The sequence below is a fragment of the Pyrenophora tritici-repentis genome, chromosome 6 (genome assembly GCF_003171515.1).
Source record: "Pyrenophora tritici-repentis strain M4 chromosome 6, whole genome shotgun sequence".
Taxonomy (NCBI): domain Eukaryota; kingdom Fungi; phylum Ascomycota; class Dothideomycetes; order Pleosporales; family Pleosporaceae; genus Pyrenophora; species Pyrenophora tritici-repentis.
The window spans coordinates 1,131,838-1,146,752 of record NC_089395.1 but is presented as its reverse complement, the minus strand read 5'-3'; the positions used below and the strand labels follow the sequence as shown (position 1 = coordinate 1,146,752).

At 51.3% G+C, this 14,915-nt stretch overlaps 4 protein-coding genes across 4 annotated transcripts; 3 read left to right on the top strand and 1 right to left on the bottom strand.

Annotated features, from left to right (window-relative positions):
- Positions 1 to 2,222: 2,222 nt before the first annotated feature.
- PtrM4_116620 (PRP38-assoc domain containing protein) lies at positions 2,223 to 8,973 on the top strand (the record flags this gene model as incomplete). Its single annotated transcript, XM_066108225.1, has 4 exons — positions 2,223 to 2,482; positions 2,527 to 4,494; positions 4,548 to 8,203; positions 8,267 to 8,973. 4 exons carry the CDS (start codon positions 2,223 to 2,225, stop codon positions 8,971 to 8,973), a joined length of 6,591 nt encoding a protein of 2,196 aa, XP_065961410.1.
- An 808-nt stretch (positions 8,974 to 9,781) lies between these two features.
- On the bottom strand, positions 9,782 to 11,434 carry PtrM4_116610 (uncharacterized protein; the record flags this gene model as incomplete). Its single annotated transcript, XM_066108224.1, has 1 exon — positions 9,782 to 11,434. The coding sequence occupies one exon, from the start codon at positions 11,432 to 11,434 to the stop codon at positions 9,782 to 9,784; it is 1,653 nt and encodes a 550-aa protein (XP_065961409.1).
- Positions 11,435 to 12,643: 1,209 nt separating this feature from the next.
- On the top strand, positions 12,644 to 13,108 carry PtrM4_116600 (uncharacterized protein; the record flags this gene model as incomplete). The annotated part of the gene is made up of 2 exons (XM_066108223.1): positions 12,644 to 12,789; positions 12,877 to 13,108. The coding sequence occupies 2 exons, from the start codon at positions 12,644 to 12,646 to the stop codon at positions 13,106 to 13,108; spliced, it is 378 nt and encodes a 125-aa protein (XP_065961408.1).
- A 572-nt stretch (positions 13,109 to 13,680) lies between these two features.
- PtrM4_116590 (Retrotrans-gag domain containing protein) lies at positions 13,681 to 14,877 on the top strand (the record flags this gene model as incomplete). Its single annotated transcript, XM_066108222.1, has 1 exon — positions 13,681 to 14,877. One exon carries the CDS (start codon positions 13,681 to 13,683, stop codon positions 14,875 to 14,877), a length of 1,197 nt encoding a protein of 398 aa, XP_065961407.1.
- Positions 14,878 to 14,915: the final 38 nt, after the last annotated feature.

Sequence of the window (14,915 nt, the reverse complement as noted above, 5' to 3'; positions counted from 1 at the left end):
AACCTCCGACGATCCCAAGCGGGTGGTCACAGGGCATTACGCAGGTCTCTATAAAGCTCAACAGCCATGGTGCGTGTTGATATCGCTGGTCTGTGAGGTGATATAGGGCGAAGATCTCGTTGGCTGTGTTTTGGTGCACCTCCAAGGCAGGGTGTGTGCAGAGGTGCATTGCCAATTTTGTGCGGTTGACTTCTTGGATACTGGCTTCGTCTTCTTTGCTTGATTCTGGGGTGTCCTCGGAATGTCGACTAGTGTACTGTTGGGAATCGAACCTGCGGTAGATAAGGCAGCTGGTTGCTGCATGCACGAGCTTGGATTACACGGCTGACTAAGCCGTGTGGTCCGAGCTCTAGCTGCTGCCTTACTGCCGACCTTCCTCCACCTCCATAGAACAACAAGAACAATCACAATCATTTCAACTCGTTGCAACGAAGGTGATTCCGATACCTTAGCCGTATCAACATGTACTCTTCGCATACGGTAATCCACTTCTGGTAATATCGCTCGGTCGATTCCAATGCTTTGATCCTTATGAATTTAGATTTATGGAGAAAAAGGATAGGCGCACTTACTGGAACTTCATCTTGATTACTGCTTCCTGGCCGACATGGTAATTTGAGCACGGGTCTTCAGAGCAACGAACGTCGAATACTTGCGTCGCTTCACAAGGACTACTCGTGCGCTGAAACTTCATCTCGGATAGTGGTTCTTGAATCAACCATCGCGATTCTTCTGAGAAGGCAACGTATGTTCCCACCACGCCGCACGAGTCGCTAATATCTCGGTCAGGACTGCGCGCCGCTTTAGGATGGTCGGCTGCAACTGGGGTAAGCGACGCATAACCTGCAGCAGGCAAGACCCCAGATACCGTAGACGAAGAAACTTGGGCTGACATCTTGCACATTTAATATGTGAGTGTAATTTGGGCGCGAGAGTTGAGTGGACGGTAGTGCGATACATAGCCCTAGTTATCCGGGTACGGTTTCACGTGAGCACGTGCGCTCTTAACCTCGAAGGGGTTAGCCCCACGCAACGCCACTTCCAAGTGATTGTTTGTTAGCATTCACTTACACCAGGATTCCACTAAGTGTGAGAGAAGTTACAGCATCAGGAGTATTACTCGGATGCTCAGATATGTTGAGCGTAAATAGAAAAAAGTTATTCGATTTATGCTCTGCGAAGAAAGCCTGGAGTAGTCCGTGTATCCCCGCGGTAGAGTACGGTTAAGTTAAGAATTGAGACAGCAAAACAATTTGTTTGCTCTATAGCCTTGAATAAACTATGAACATAGGTAGCTATCACTATATTTAATACTAGGTACCAAAAAATGACTCCTCTTATCGCAAATCCCGAATTTCCGATGCTGGTGACATTTGAATTGCCAAGAATGAAGTCACGAAGTACCCCCGGGATAGCAAGCCAAGCAGTAGCCACTGTCATGGATCAAACCCGCGACCTCTAGTAAGCGAGGTGGCCCGTGCGCCTTAAGCGAAGGCCACAGCCGAACACCAAAGTTCGACCCGCGCAGGTCTTCGAACCTGCACGCAATATCTCACTTAGTACTTAATACAGATACGGTCATCTCAACTATTGACGTCCCTCACACTATATTGCGTCTACCATACGGTACCTAGGACACGCGCGGAAAGTGACCGCACCGAAGAACTCAGCGCGCAATCAGTATTGCTCGTGACAGCAACCCCGCAACCCCGCGGCTGAGACGGCGACAACTCGTCCCCCATCTTCGGTCACAGACCCGCATCAGGATAGCTCGCGCGCCGCCAACTGGGACTTTGAGGCTCTGTTATACGACTGCGGAGTGGAACTCAATTGTCATTGGCCCTCGTACGCGCGCGATACAAGCTATTGTGCTGACAGCGGAAGGCGTGTTGTGCTAGAAGCCCATCATCGAAGGACGTTGCCAGTACCGCGTCGCGATTGAGAGTATCGCGATTGCACTGGAACGATTGCGACGGTATCGCATCACCTTGGTGACTGGTAGACGGTTTGGCTCACCGCTTTACTTCGAGCAAGGAGTCAGGAGTGTGACAGCAAATAATCAGCTGTGCTCCCCGCCCACATTTGACGCACTCTCTCACAATCATAACCACTCTCTTTCTCCACCTACATTAACCACACCCAACACCTTAAATGTTTAGAACTATCAACGCCATTAGCGACAACGTCTCTACCGGCGGCCGCCACCCCGCCGATCTAGCGACATGCAGCCTCCTCCACAGCCCAGCGTGACTGACTTCCCTATTGGCCGCAAGAAGCGCAAAGACAAAGCGCCCGCGACCCCCGCAGCCAAGACTCCAGCCGCGAGCGACCTAAGGATACTGCATCCGACACCCAACAAACTATTAGCCAAGGCCCCGCTCCTAAGCATGAGCCTGTTCGTCGATCCGAACCAGGCCGTCGAAGCACCTTCGGCTACCCCGCACTTCCAGTTACAGAAGGAGACAGCCAAGAGCCCACAATGGTACCACACGACCCTGCCGACATCTACGATGTTATAGTTGGCAGTTGTCGACTCCAATCCCTCAGAAACAAGAACGTCTTGTCTGCCAAGATTACTCACTCTGAGTTCACGTTCATCACTATTGTACAAAACGAGACTGAGGATGAATTTGAGCTGTACCTAGGCCGAGAATCTCCCCTGGAAGAATTCCAAGTCCCCGTCTGCACTGACGACGACTTATTGGAGCTAGCCACTTCAAACACCGCGTTCCTGCGCTCTCTAGCTATTGAGCTCATGAAGTTCGCCGCTGCTTGCGCTCCTATCCTGGACGCGAACATCGATGCAATAACCAAGGAAGCTCACGAAGCCGCTGTTAACCGCTTACGCCTTCGCATCACTAAGGCTGAAGCTAAGCTTAGCTGGTACGAGAAGGAAGTCTCAAAGCTGACTGAGACTATTGAGACTACTAATGCTGAGTTGGAACACACCAACCGAGAGCGTAATGAGCTTAAGCTAGAGGTCGAGCGCTTTTATCGTCCTTCATCCTCCAAGACCGCCGGTTGCACTAACCCTACTCACCAAGACTGGTATGAGGACTGGAAACACGAAGAAGCGCAGTCCATTAAGTTCCACGGCCTGTACGAGGAGTTCTTCAGGAAGCACCAGGAAGAGCGCGCCCGCGCAGACCGCTATCACCAGCAGCGCGCAGAACGCGACGCCGACTACGAAGATGTGGTCGCCCAGAACTGCGCACTTGAAGAACAACTTGTCCAAGCTACTGAGAATACCCGCAAGCTAGAGACCTCTCTAACTCAGCAACAGCGTGAGTACAATGACGTTGTTGCGCGCCTTCAGCGATATGATCATAACTTCCGCCCGTACACCTTGCAGCGTCGCGAGGACCGCGGTCGTAACAGTCATCTATCTACTCAGCGCAACCGACGACACGAGTCACCTGAGCGCCGTACAGATCGCCGCACTGCATCACCTAACCCGTATCCTAGCCGACAAGCCACTCCTGTTGTTACTCGGCCTGCGCCTCGCCCTCGCGGCGACTCTCACTCAAGATCGCGCTCCCGCTCCCGCCGAGATCGCGCGAATCCGTTGAACCAAGATCCTCACCGATATATCCCTCCTCCATACAACGGCCAGCAATCAGTACAACAGGCAGCGTCCACAGTTGGAGGTCTAAGCCTTTCCTTTAAGCTCCCCGACATTGAAGTCTGGAAAGGCAACGATGATACCAAGAACTACGACAAGTGGCGTCGGTCAGCCATCCAGAAGTGCGAATCTCTGCCTGAAGACAAGCAATTGGCCTACTTGGAGATGAAGGTGGACGGCGCAGCATGGCAATATATTGACGATCTCAAGTTCGAACACTACTTGGACCTTCTTGAAGGACTGGACCCATACTACGCGCGCTCTACCTACGAGAAGGTCTCAGAAGCACAGTCGCAACTCGCTGATGGCTCTCTCAAGATGGGATCGTCTGAATCCTTTGCAGATTGGCGTGGGCGCTTTATGAGCGTGTGTCGCCTAGTGAAGCTTCCAGACAGCGCCATGATTGGCTACGCTCGCGCTTTCCTGCGACCTGGCCTCGCCGCCGCCGCCTCACACGCCTTTGACGATGAGCAAGAGAATGCTCTTGTCAAGTTCCTTGACGCCGCCCGCAAGTCTGATCTAACACAGAAACAGATTAATCAAGGCAAGACCGCTGCTGACAAACCTCGCACCAAGCCGCGCACGCGCTCCCCAAATGATCGTAATCCTGCACGAAAGGCTCGCTCTGGCCGAGGACAACATCGCGAAGCTACTACGACGCGCACAGAGTGGCAGAAGGACGCAATGGCTAAGGCTAAGGTCTGCTTCCGTTGTGGCGAGACTGGTCACCAGGCGCGCGATAAGAAGGGTTGCGCAATCTTAGACTGGGACCAAATCAAGCCTAAGCTTAGTAGTATGCATCTCTATGCTATGGGAGCGGACTTCGACGCCGAAGACGACGACTCTAATGCTTCCACTGAAGAGGAGCCTGAGTTGGACGACATGGGCGAGCCAGTTTCGGAAAACTAGACGCTCCTGATAACAGTCGCATTCAGGAGCTAGACTGGCGCAAGGACATACAACAGAACCGCGAGACGCGAGAAAACCATAACCGTCTCAAGGTCGCTGCCGCCAGGATACTATCTCCAGAAGTCGGAGATCAGGACAACTCACAAGACGTCCAAGACCACTACATCTCTGCGATCGCCGTTAAGGGCCATCTTCGATCTACTAAACAACTACGTTACGACTCCTACACCCTCACTTCTTCTAAGGAATGGAAAAAGACAACTACTCTTATCGACACAGGCGCTAGCGCTTCCTTTGTGAACAGGCGATGGGCTAAAGCCATGGGCCTGCCCATAATGTCTACCTCTTCACCTATCCAGCTTTCTCTCGCGGATGGGAAGGTTGTTGATACATTGAATGAAGCCGTGGAAATCCAAGTCAAACACGGCAGCCACTTATCACCAGTCGTGTGCTTCGTCGCTGACGTAGGAGACTTTGATCTTATCCTTGGTATGACTTGGCTGGAAGACCACGACCCCGGTCTCACCTTCTCACCGCGGAGCATGAAGTTCTCTTCTTCACATTGTACTTCATGTTGTCTCGACCACGGTCTCCCTGAGACAGTATACGGCGACGGCAAGACTCCATCACTTTCAGAATCTCGGCAAACCACGCCCGTGGGCGAGATCTGCATTATCACCGCCAAGGCCGCCTACCTCATGGCTGCGCACAACCCAGACGAAGCCATCTGGGTCGAACCACAAGACTGGGAGAAGCTTGCTGACCCTCCAGACGACAATAACGATTGCGATTTAGACTCCTTCAAACGCAACATCGCCCGCCTCGCCGCCGTCACACAAGAGGACTACGACCACTATATGAACAAGATGGAGAGTCCACATATGACGGAAGCGGAGATCCGCAAACTGGTGCCAGACTGGTTGTACAGCAAGATGCCAGACTTGTTCAGTCCTATACAAGCAGGGAAGTTGGCACCTCATCGCGAAGGCGTTGACCATGAGATTGACACCGACGGACGCATTCACAAGCCTAAGATCTATGGGCTCACACGAACGGAGACCAGGGCCATCAAGGCCTACATCGACGACATGCTCGGACGCGGATTCATCCGACCGTCCACATCTCCGTACGCGTCACCTGTCTTAGTTGTCAAGAAACCAGGTGGCGGACTTCGCATCTGCGTTGACTACCGTCAGCTCAACGCCATCACCAAGAAGAACCGCAACGCTCCACCCTCCATCAAGGAAACGCTGGCCCGCATGGCCAAGGTACGATGGATGACGATTGTCGACGTTGTGGCTGCATTCAACACTGTTCGGATCAAAGAAGGCGATGAAGAAAAGACAGCCTTTCTCACTCGGTATGGGCTATACGAATACGTTGTCATGCCCTTCGGCCTCTGCAATGCGCCTGGCACTTTCCAGACCTTTATCAATGAGACACTCCGCGAGTACCTTGACGATATCTGTACAGCTTACCTCGACGACGTCCTTATATACACCTGCGACGATGACGAGTCAGTTCATGAAGCCGACGTCATCAAGGTCCTCTCTAAGATACGCGACGCTGGCCTCCATCTTGATCCCACGAAGTGCAAATTCAAGGTCAAGAAAGTGAAGTACCTAGGCCTCATCCTCACTACAGAGGGCATCGAAATGGATCCAAAAAAGGTCTCCACTATACTAGACTGGCAAATACCGCGCTCAGTCAAAGACGTCCAGTCTTTCCTTGGTTTCGCCAACTTCTACCGTCGCTTCATCAAAGGCTTCTCCTACATCGCAAAAGCCTTGACAGAACTCACGCGCAAGGATGGCGAAGGCAAGGACCAGAGACATCAGTTCCCGCTCATCGCTGATAGCAAAGCTATACAAGCTTTCCATCGACTTAAGGACGCCTTTAAGACTGCAGGAGTCCTTGCACACTTCGATCCTGACCTAGAGACTTGGTTGGAAACCGATGCCTCAGATTTCGTTACTGCAGCTATCCTCTCTCAGAAGGACGCGACAGGAGTCCTCCGCCCAGTTGCTTTCCTATCGCACAAGATGAACCCTGCGGAATGCAATTATGAGATATACGACAAGGAACTCCTAGCTATTGTCAACGCCTTTGAGCAATGGCGCTTTGAGCTGTCTGGTACTGATGATCCTATTATGGTGTTGTCTGACCATCAAGCCCTTCAGACCTTTATGACCACAAAGCGCCTCAACAGACGCCAAGCCCGTTGGGCGGAATTCATGGCAGAGTTCAACTTCATTATCAAGTACAGGCCAGGCAAGCAGGGCACGAAGCCAGACGCTTTGACAAGGCGTCCTGGCGACCTACCCGAGTCACCCGACGACATCCGCCGTCGGCATCAACTCCAGGTAGTCATCAAGCCTGACCAAGTCGATCCTGAAGCGCGCGTCTGCACCATCAACATCGCCAAGGATGGAGGTTCTCGCCATGCAGTCTACCTCGCAAATCTCATCACACAGCGCACCCTTCCTGACTCTATCCCCGCAGTCGCGCAAATGCTGTATCAACTTAGCGAGGAAGACAACATCTCTGAACGGTACGCCGTCCTCGCCGCACTGCCTGGCATCGAGCCTGAGGGGGGAGAAAACGGCGTCTCCCATGACCTCACGAGCAAAAGATCGCTCTGTGCAGCCGATAACGTTACAATCTCGCCTATTACAACGCCAATCGCCGCAACTAGTGCGCCCGCGATACCAAACGAGACGCCCGCCGCAATTAATGTGCCCGCGCCACCGAACAACGAGCTGACTATTGATGCTCTGCTTGACAATATCAAGGCAGCATACAAGGATGATAAGGTGTTGCAGGCGATCGTCAAAGCCAAGAAGGACGGCCTACGACGCCTGCCGTTCAAACTCATACATGGAGAAGAGCACCTCAGGCTGGAACTTGGCGATTGCGAGATCACCGACGAACTACTCTATGTGCGCAACAAGGTCTACGTCCCCGCCGGCGCCGTTCGCACCCAAGTTATTGAACAAGCCCACAAGAGCGTCTGCGGTGGCCACAGCGGCAAACATGAGTTATACTCCAAGCTGTCGCGATGGTATTACTGGCCTAGGATGACCACGGACGTCGCGCAATATGTACGCGCGTGTCTGACTTGCAAGAGGAGCAAAGCATACCGAGAAGGCAAGCATGGGCTGCTGCATCCGCTACCAATCCCCAGCAAATACTGGTCCAGCATCTCTATAGACTTCATCACTCACCTGCCGCCCTGCAGGCATAACGGTCAAACGTTCACTGACATCCTCGTGGTAGTCGACCGACTCACCAAGAAGAAGAAGTTCATCCCAATGGCTAGTATGACCACCGACGCCCTTGTGGTAGCCTTTATCGAATACATCTGGCGAGAAGAGGGCTTTCCTGAGGAGATTATCTCAGACCGTGGAGCGCAGTTTGTCTCTTACTTTTGGAAGCGACTATGCCAGCGTCTGGGTGTACGCCCGAAGTTCTCGACCGCTCACCATCCCCAGACTGACGGACAAACCGAGAACGCGAACTCCTACCTCAAGCAATACCTACGCGCCTATGTCAACTACGAGCAGGATAACTGGGCGCTTTTTCTGCCAATAGCTGAATTCGAAGCCAACTCCAGCACCAGCAGCACAACTGGCAAGTCGCCTTTCTTCGCGACTAAAGGATACAACCCACGGAGTGGCATTGAACCCCCTGCGCCAGCGCCAGGCGCTGCGACCTTGACTGCGCCTGCGCAACAAGAACGTCTCAACGCTGACGCTTTCGCGGATCGCATGAAAACGCTGCAGGACGAGCTGCGAGCTTCAATGCAATGGGCGCAAGCAAAACAAGCAGAATACGCCAATGAAGGAAGGCTACCCGCACCAGCTTTCAAAGTCGGCGACCAAGTGATGCTGGACACTCGCAACCTACGGACGAAAAGACCCTCCGCGTCATTAGACCTAAAGAACCGCGGTCCCTTTACTATCGTTCGCGCCATCAACAACACCGCATACGAGCTAGATCTTCCCGCTAACATGAAGCGCATCCACAATGTCTTCCACCCATGGCTCTTACACTTGGTTGACGACAACCCACTTACTGGACAAACACAAGATCCTGAGGTCCCTGCGGAGTTCGACCCAGAAGTGGAAGACGACACTGAATACACTGTCGAAGCAATCGAAGACTGCCGCATTAATAAGAAGCTTAAGGATCCTGCCGCCCGCGGTCGCAAGGGCAAGACTACCCAAGGCCTGCTCCAATACTTGGTACGATGGGCAAACTATCCCGACGGCCCCGACAATCCTTCATGGGAACCATACATGAACCTCGCGGACTCCGCTGACACTGTGACGCGCTATCACCTTGATCACCCAAACAAGCCGCCTATGCACAGGAAGTTTAAGTCTCTCACAGGCAAACAAGATATGCTGGTTATGCGACTTCACGCTCTTAGTCGTGTCTAGCCAGTGGTGACAACAGCAGACAAGACCAACAATAAGACTGGGATAATATAGTTGTGCTTGCTATAATCGAGGGCGTCGATAAGTTGTGCTAGAAATAGGACTTATAGACGCTGTGCTCGTGGCAAGGACTAGACTGTCAAAGTTACTATTGTTAAGACAAGATGCTAAGGTCACCACGCCACGATGATGATCCATAATTACTGTGCACAGACAACGGGAATAGAATGTAGTAATGGAATGGACACTGCAAGCGACACGCTTGGTATGCAGCAGTTTTGCGATATAGGTATCTCCTTTGTATACAATTTTAGGCAAAAAAAAAAAAAAAAAAAAAGGCAGTTCGAGCGTTGGAACTTGCTCTCTTTTTGGGGGGGGTAGTGTCATGGATCAAACCCGCGACCTCTAGTAAGCGAGGTGGCCCGTGCGCCTTAAGCGAAGGCCACAGCCGAACACCAAAGTTCGACCCGCGCAGGTCTTCGAACCTGCACGCAATATCTCACTTAGTACTTAATACAGATACGGTCATCTCAACTATTGACGTCCCTCACAGCCACGAGTAAGTGAAGACGATGATCTGCATTTCATAGAGTATCGTCTTTGAACCATTTCTCATTGTAAAGCTCTTGTTAACTGGTTTTTTATACTGCTGCTATAAACCCCATGTTGTGAAAATCTGCTAACGTACCTAACGGGCGAGTGGGCCACACGGGCGAGTGGGCCACCTGCGCTAAGACCCCATTAAAACCACGACTGTACACGACTATATAGCACCGTCAAAGATAGTAAATAGAAATCGTAATAGGCTATTCTACTCAGAATCTATCGCTGCTTCTTGCCTACATGTGCGCATATTATGTCCTGCCTCGCCGCAGCGTCCACAGCGTCGTTGGCTAGGCTCGCCTGCCTCAACGCGCACTCTCTTCTTCGCCTTCTTCCTATCACTACATGCCCCAAACTCCTTAAGAGTCGTCAGTCGCACGCCCTCATCAATTGTTAAGGTCCCTTGCTGCTGTAAGCGCTTCCTTTTATATGATCTACGCTTACTTGAGGCCTCGTTGGCGGCTTGGAGCTCAGCGTTGCGCTTGGTCATTAACACCAGAGAATGCGCTATCATCTCTGCACCTTTTGACAGGCTTTTGATCGCCTCAACCATATACGTAGGTGAGCTATCTACATGTCTTCGAATCCTCTCTTGAATCAGCTTTGATTGCGACCCAAGTTCTAGGGTATTGCTTGGAGTTTGCGACTGCCAGGGACCGTCCTCGACGGTAGGTAGCAGTGGAGTGCGCAGCCGCACGTCAAGCGTCGATATCACAGCCTCTGGATTAAATGGGACTAAGCCAGCGCCTCGAAAGCTTCCTTGTATATTGGCCTTTGTAATCGCAGCGTCAAAAGCGCCTTTAAAGCACGGTAGGAACTCTAGTTTAGTGATATGGGTGATCTTGTTGCGCATTAGATCCTCGGCTTGGCGGCCATACGCTGTCTTCAAAGGCGAGAAACACCCCACATCAAGAGGCTGTAGTAGGTGCGACGAGTGAGGAGGCATGCAGAGAGTAATAATGTTGTGATCCTTGCAGTACTGCTGGAAATCGAGCGAGTCGTGGCTCTCGTGGCCGTCGATAATAAGCAGACGATAGTTTCCTACAGTCCTCTTCTTTGTGTGAGCGTCAAAGTGCTTTAACCACTCTAGACCAAGCTTGTTTGTTGTCCAGCCGTTCTCAGAGACTGCAATAACCCAGTCGCGAGGTAGGTTATCTTCCTTGTACCAGGCAGAGAGGTGGTTCTTGCCTTTGAAGATGATAAAAGGTGGGATTGCCCACCCAGTCGCGTTGATACCCTGGATCACTGTAGCCCACTCGCGATTGCCCTGCTGAACGCTCTTTGGTCGTCCTCGACGCTCAGAGCCTGTGACTACTGCTCCAGTTGATATCATGCCCATCATGAAGCCAGACTCGTCAAAGTTGTGGGTGTCCTCATCAAGGATACCGTACTTGGCCTTTGTGTTCTCCACAAGTCGGAACCAGCCTTGTATAACCTCAGGATCCTCACAGAGGGCTCGCTTGTAGTCATACTTGCGATTGAATTTGACCTTAAGCTCAGGGCGACGTTTGACGAAGGTTGCAGCCCAGTTCTGACCAACAGGGTCGCGGTGGCGCTCAGCCAACAAAGAATTAGCCATATCCTGCACAGCAGCAAGTCGGGGCGGAAATCCTCGCGCGTCGAGGTCAAGGATATGCTGGACAATTACATCCTCCTCTGTCTTAAGGAGGTTCATTGAGTTAGGCGTACAATCGCTCCGAAGAGGTATTCCAGCGCGTCGGCGCCCAAGAGTTACTCGAGATACGTTGTAGATAGCTGCAGCGCGTCTCTGCGACAGCGTCGCGTCGCGTTCGATAGCCTTGAGAGCAAGCTGTAATCGAGCCTCTTTTAAAGCTGGTAGATTGTTTTGTTGTTGGCTCATTGTGAAAGTACTGTAGGTAACAGTATGTTTTGGTGGGGTCTTAGCGGAGTGGCCCACTCGCCCATGTGGCCCACTCGCCCGTGAGGTACGTTACTACTAAGCATTGATATTACTTACTTCATATTTATAAGCCTCTCAAATGTATACGTAACGGAATAAGTTGGCGTTCCTCTATAATTCAACCTTATAATTGTTGACACGGCAAAGGTGTCGAATACTAGCAGTCGTTGCAACGAACAAAGTGTATAGTATTTGATTAGTAGTGAGCAAGAGCTGGATGGAGAGATCTCCATATGTACGGTTGCGAGCTAAGCGGGAAGCTTGGTCTAACTAGTGGTCCAAGCTTCCGGCCCGGAAAAACTCGCCGGGCTGGCTGTACGCGCATGTCCCTGTTACGAACCTGTGGGAAGGGGCACGGCGGTTAAGTTAAGGAGCGTCGGCGGGATAGCTGACCCCTCCATATGTGACACGGGAACTTAATCACGTGACCTCCTCGGCTTGGCATGCACGAGGAAAAGTCTTGGCACACCCCTCGTACATACGCCACCGAGGAGTGCTCCTCGCGCGTCAGCCACCGAGGAATCCTCGGACTCCTCTGAGCGAGGACAGCGAGCACCATAGGTATATAGCATTAGGCAATGAGCTCCTATAGCTCATTGTGTTCAACTTCGAAATCTAAGGATTAGTACTTGATTCTCAACTCCCCGTATATTACATCGATCTACCAATCGTGCTATACACCCTCGTGTCCATCGCATCACTCTATCCCCGAGAACCAACCCAAGATCATCTTCGGACGACCTTCACAGTCCCGACAATAATATACTCGTGGCTGACTAGTATATCAGTATAGTTCAACAATGATCACTACGCTTTGGATAAAGAGTGGTATTTTCCTGCGGAACATAAGCTAGGAATTTGATGTCTTTAACTTCTACCCCATACACATATATTACGCTATGTTAACCTAGACAAGTAGATGTTTAACAGTAATTACAACTTCGAGTTTTTCCGAACACGTGAAACTCCATCAGAAACCAACTATATCCATCGAAAGAAATAGATTCCGACTACTCCCAAGCCGTGCAGCCGCGTGGTTGTGGAGATACAAGGAGTCTAGTACCCCAAACGCGACGCGTCCGAACTTTCAGAAGCAAACGCACAGACCAAGCCAAGAAACAACAACAACAAGACAACAGAGAGGCTAAAATGGCCCCAGATAGCGACACTATCGTAGTCCAGCTACCAGAAGACCTCCGGACCCCAAGCATACTGGAAGACGAAATGGAGACCGAAGAAAGGCACCAAGACAACCCAACAACACCCATCGAGCAGACCACCCAAGAAACACCAAGGTTAATTATTCAGCCACCACTAAATAAAAGACCAGCGGCATTCTCCCCAGAGATAACTACAAGAGAGAGAAACCCATTCTAGAACAGCCAAGAAAAGAAACCAAGAGCAAAGGACTCAACCCAAGCAATCTTCTGGGCAAGGGACCTAATTCTACAAGCATCTACTATGGCCGAATCCTATCTATCCCAAAACAAACTACTACAACTACTGGACGTCTTTAGAGACTTTACGGAACTAGGCAGGGTTACGCAGCAAATGACTGAGAAGTTTACAGCACAGCTTGCGTACCAGACTGCAACGCTTACAAGCGCCTCCTAACAAGCTACAAAGACACTAAAGAAAGCTGTTAATGCCACAACTAGACCACAAAACCCAAACAACCAAGAAAAACCAAACAACCAGAACACCCAGAACATCCAAAACACCCAAAACACCCAAAACACCTAACAAAACAAGACATCATACGCTAGCGTAGCCGCCCAGAACAACGGAAACACATGGACTACAGTGTCTACAAAAAAGAAGACAAACAAAAAGCCAGCAAGCTACTACCAAGCAGTCCTTACGCTTACCCAGCCTACGTCCCACACACCACTCCAGATTAGAGACTTAATCAACGTGTAACGGGCTGAGCCTCGAGTCACATGACTAGGCTGCTAGCCTAGTCGCTTCCCCGGCAACGTGAGGGCCGTGCGCCAACCCAAACAAAGCAGGCTCGCCGCTTGCGTCTTACCTTCTTTCTTCATCTTGACTGTAAATAGCATCTGGACTAGGTAGCTGGAATACAGTCCCTACAGACCGTTCACATACAGTCAAGATCAAGAAGAACACGCAGAATACGCAGAACACGCAGAACACGCAGAACACGCAGCAACCAAAGCACCGCTATAATGAGCTCCCCCGGGGATACTGACATGACGACGAACGATTCGAACCAGCTGTTACAGTCGCTACTACAGAGACTTGAAGACATGAGCACTAGGATGGAGAGGCTGGAAGCACCATCGCACGAGCTACCTCAAACGCCTGGTCACAATACAGACGCCACCACTGATCCAACGCCAACCTCCGAGACTTCGAACACATCTGTGCCTATAACCCCAAAGCCGCGGCACAGCTTACCCCACCCGCCTACGTTTGGTGGAAACAAATCACAATGGCGAGGATGGAAGCTAGAGATGGAGGGCAAGATCGAAGAAGACGCGCAAGCTATTGGAAGCCTAAAAGCTCAGCTACGCTACGTCTACATGCGTCTTGATGGGGCAGCGAAAACCAACGTTACAACATACTACGAGATACAAGTTAAAGAAGAATCGCCAAACCCTTTCAAGCTGCTTGACCGCCTTGAACTCCTCTACGGCGAACGAAATCGGAAGGAGAAAGCCATTCAGAACCTCTACTCTATACGCCAGAAGGACGACGAGACGTTTATTTCCTTCTATCCACGGTTTGAGAAAGAGATGGCCAACGCTGACGCAGAAAGCTGGCCTGAGCATACGAAGATATCCTACTTACGCAACGCATTAAGTGGTAGGATAAAGGATAGGCTTGTTGGTACATCAGGAGCAGAAACAAGCACATACGCAAGGTTCGCTCAGAAGTGTGTAGATCTTAGCAACGACATGGAGTTGTTCGGCCAATGGACGAAAACAACCCGCCGTTACGGTAGCCGAACTGCTGAAAATGCACTAACCTATGAACCACCAGCAAAATCAAATAATGCCACGCTCACAGCAGTTTCCCCTGAAGACATGATGGAATGGGAACCTACGCAGCCTACAACTACCCAAGTGAACGCTGTCGGCCTCCGCGGCAAGACCAACATGAATGGATATCCATCTAGGCGTCCCGAAGACCGAGAACTTATTGGAAAACGAGCAAAATGGGTCAACCAAGAGGAAATCGATGCTCGACGCCAGGAACGACGCTGCCTCCGATGCGGCCGCAACAATTGCCGAATAGCTACATGCCCGTTAGCAGCCGCTCTACGACCAACTCACGTTAGCGTCAAGACAGCAAAGAGTACTGTGGTCACCAAGGCAGCTGTAGAGGAGGAAGATCCAGAAGACTCCGAAGCAGAGCAATAGGAACACGCGGCAGCTCAGAAAGAATGGAAAGAGACCGG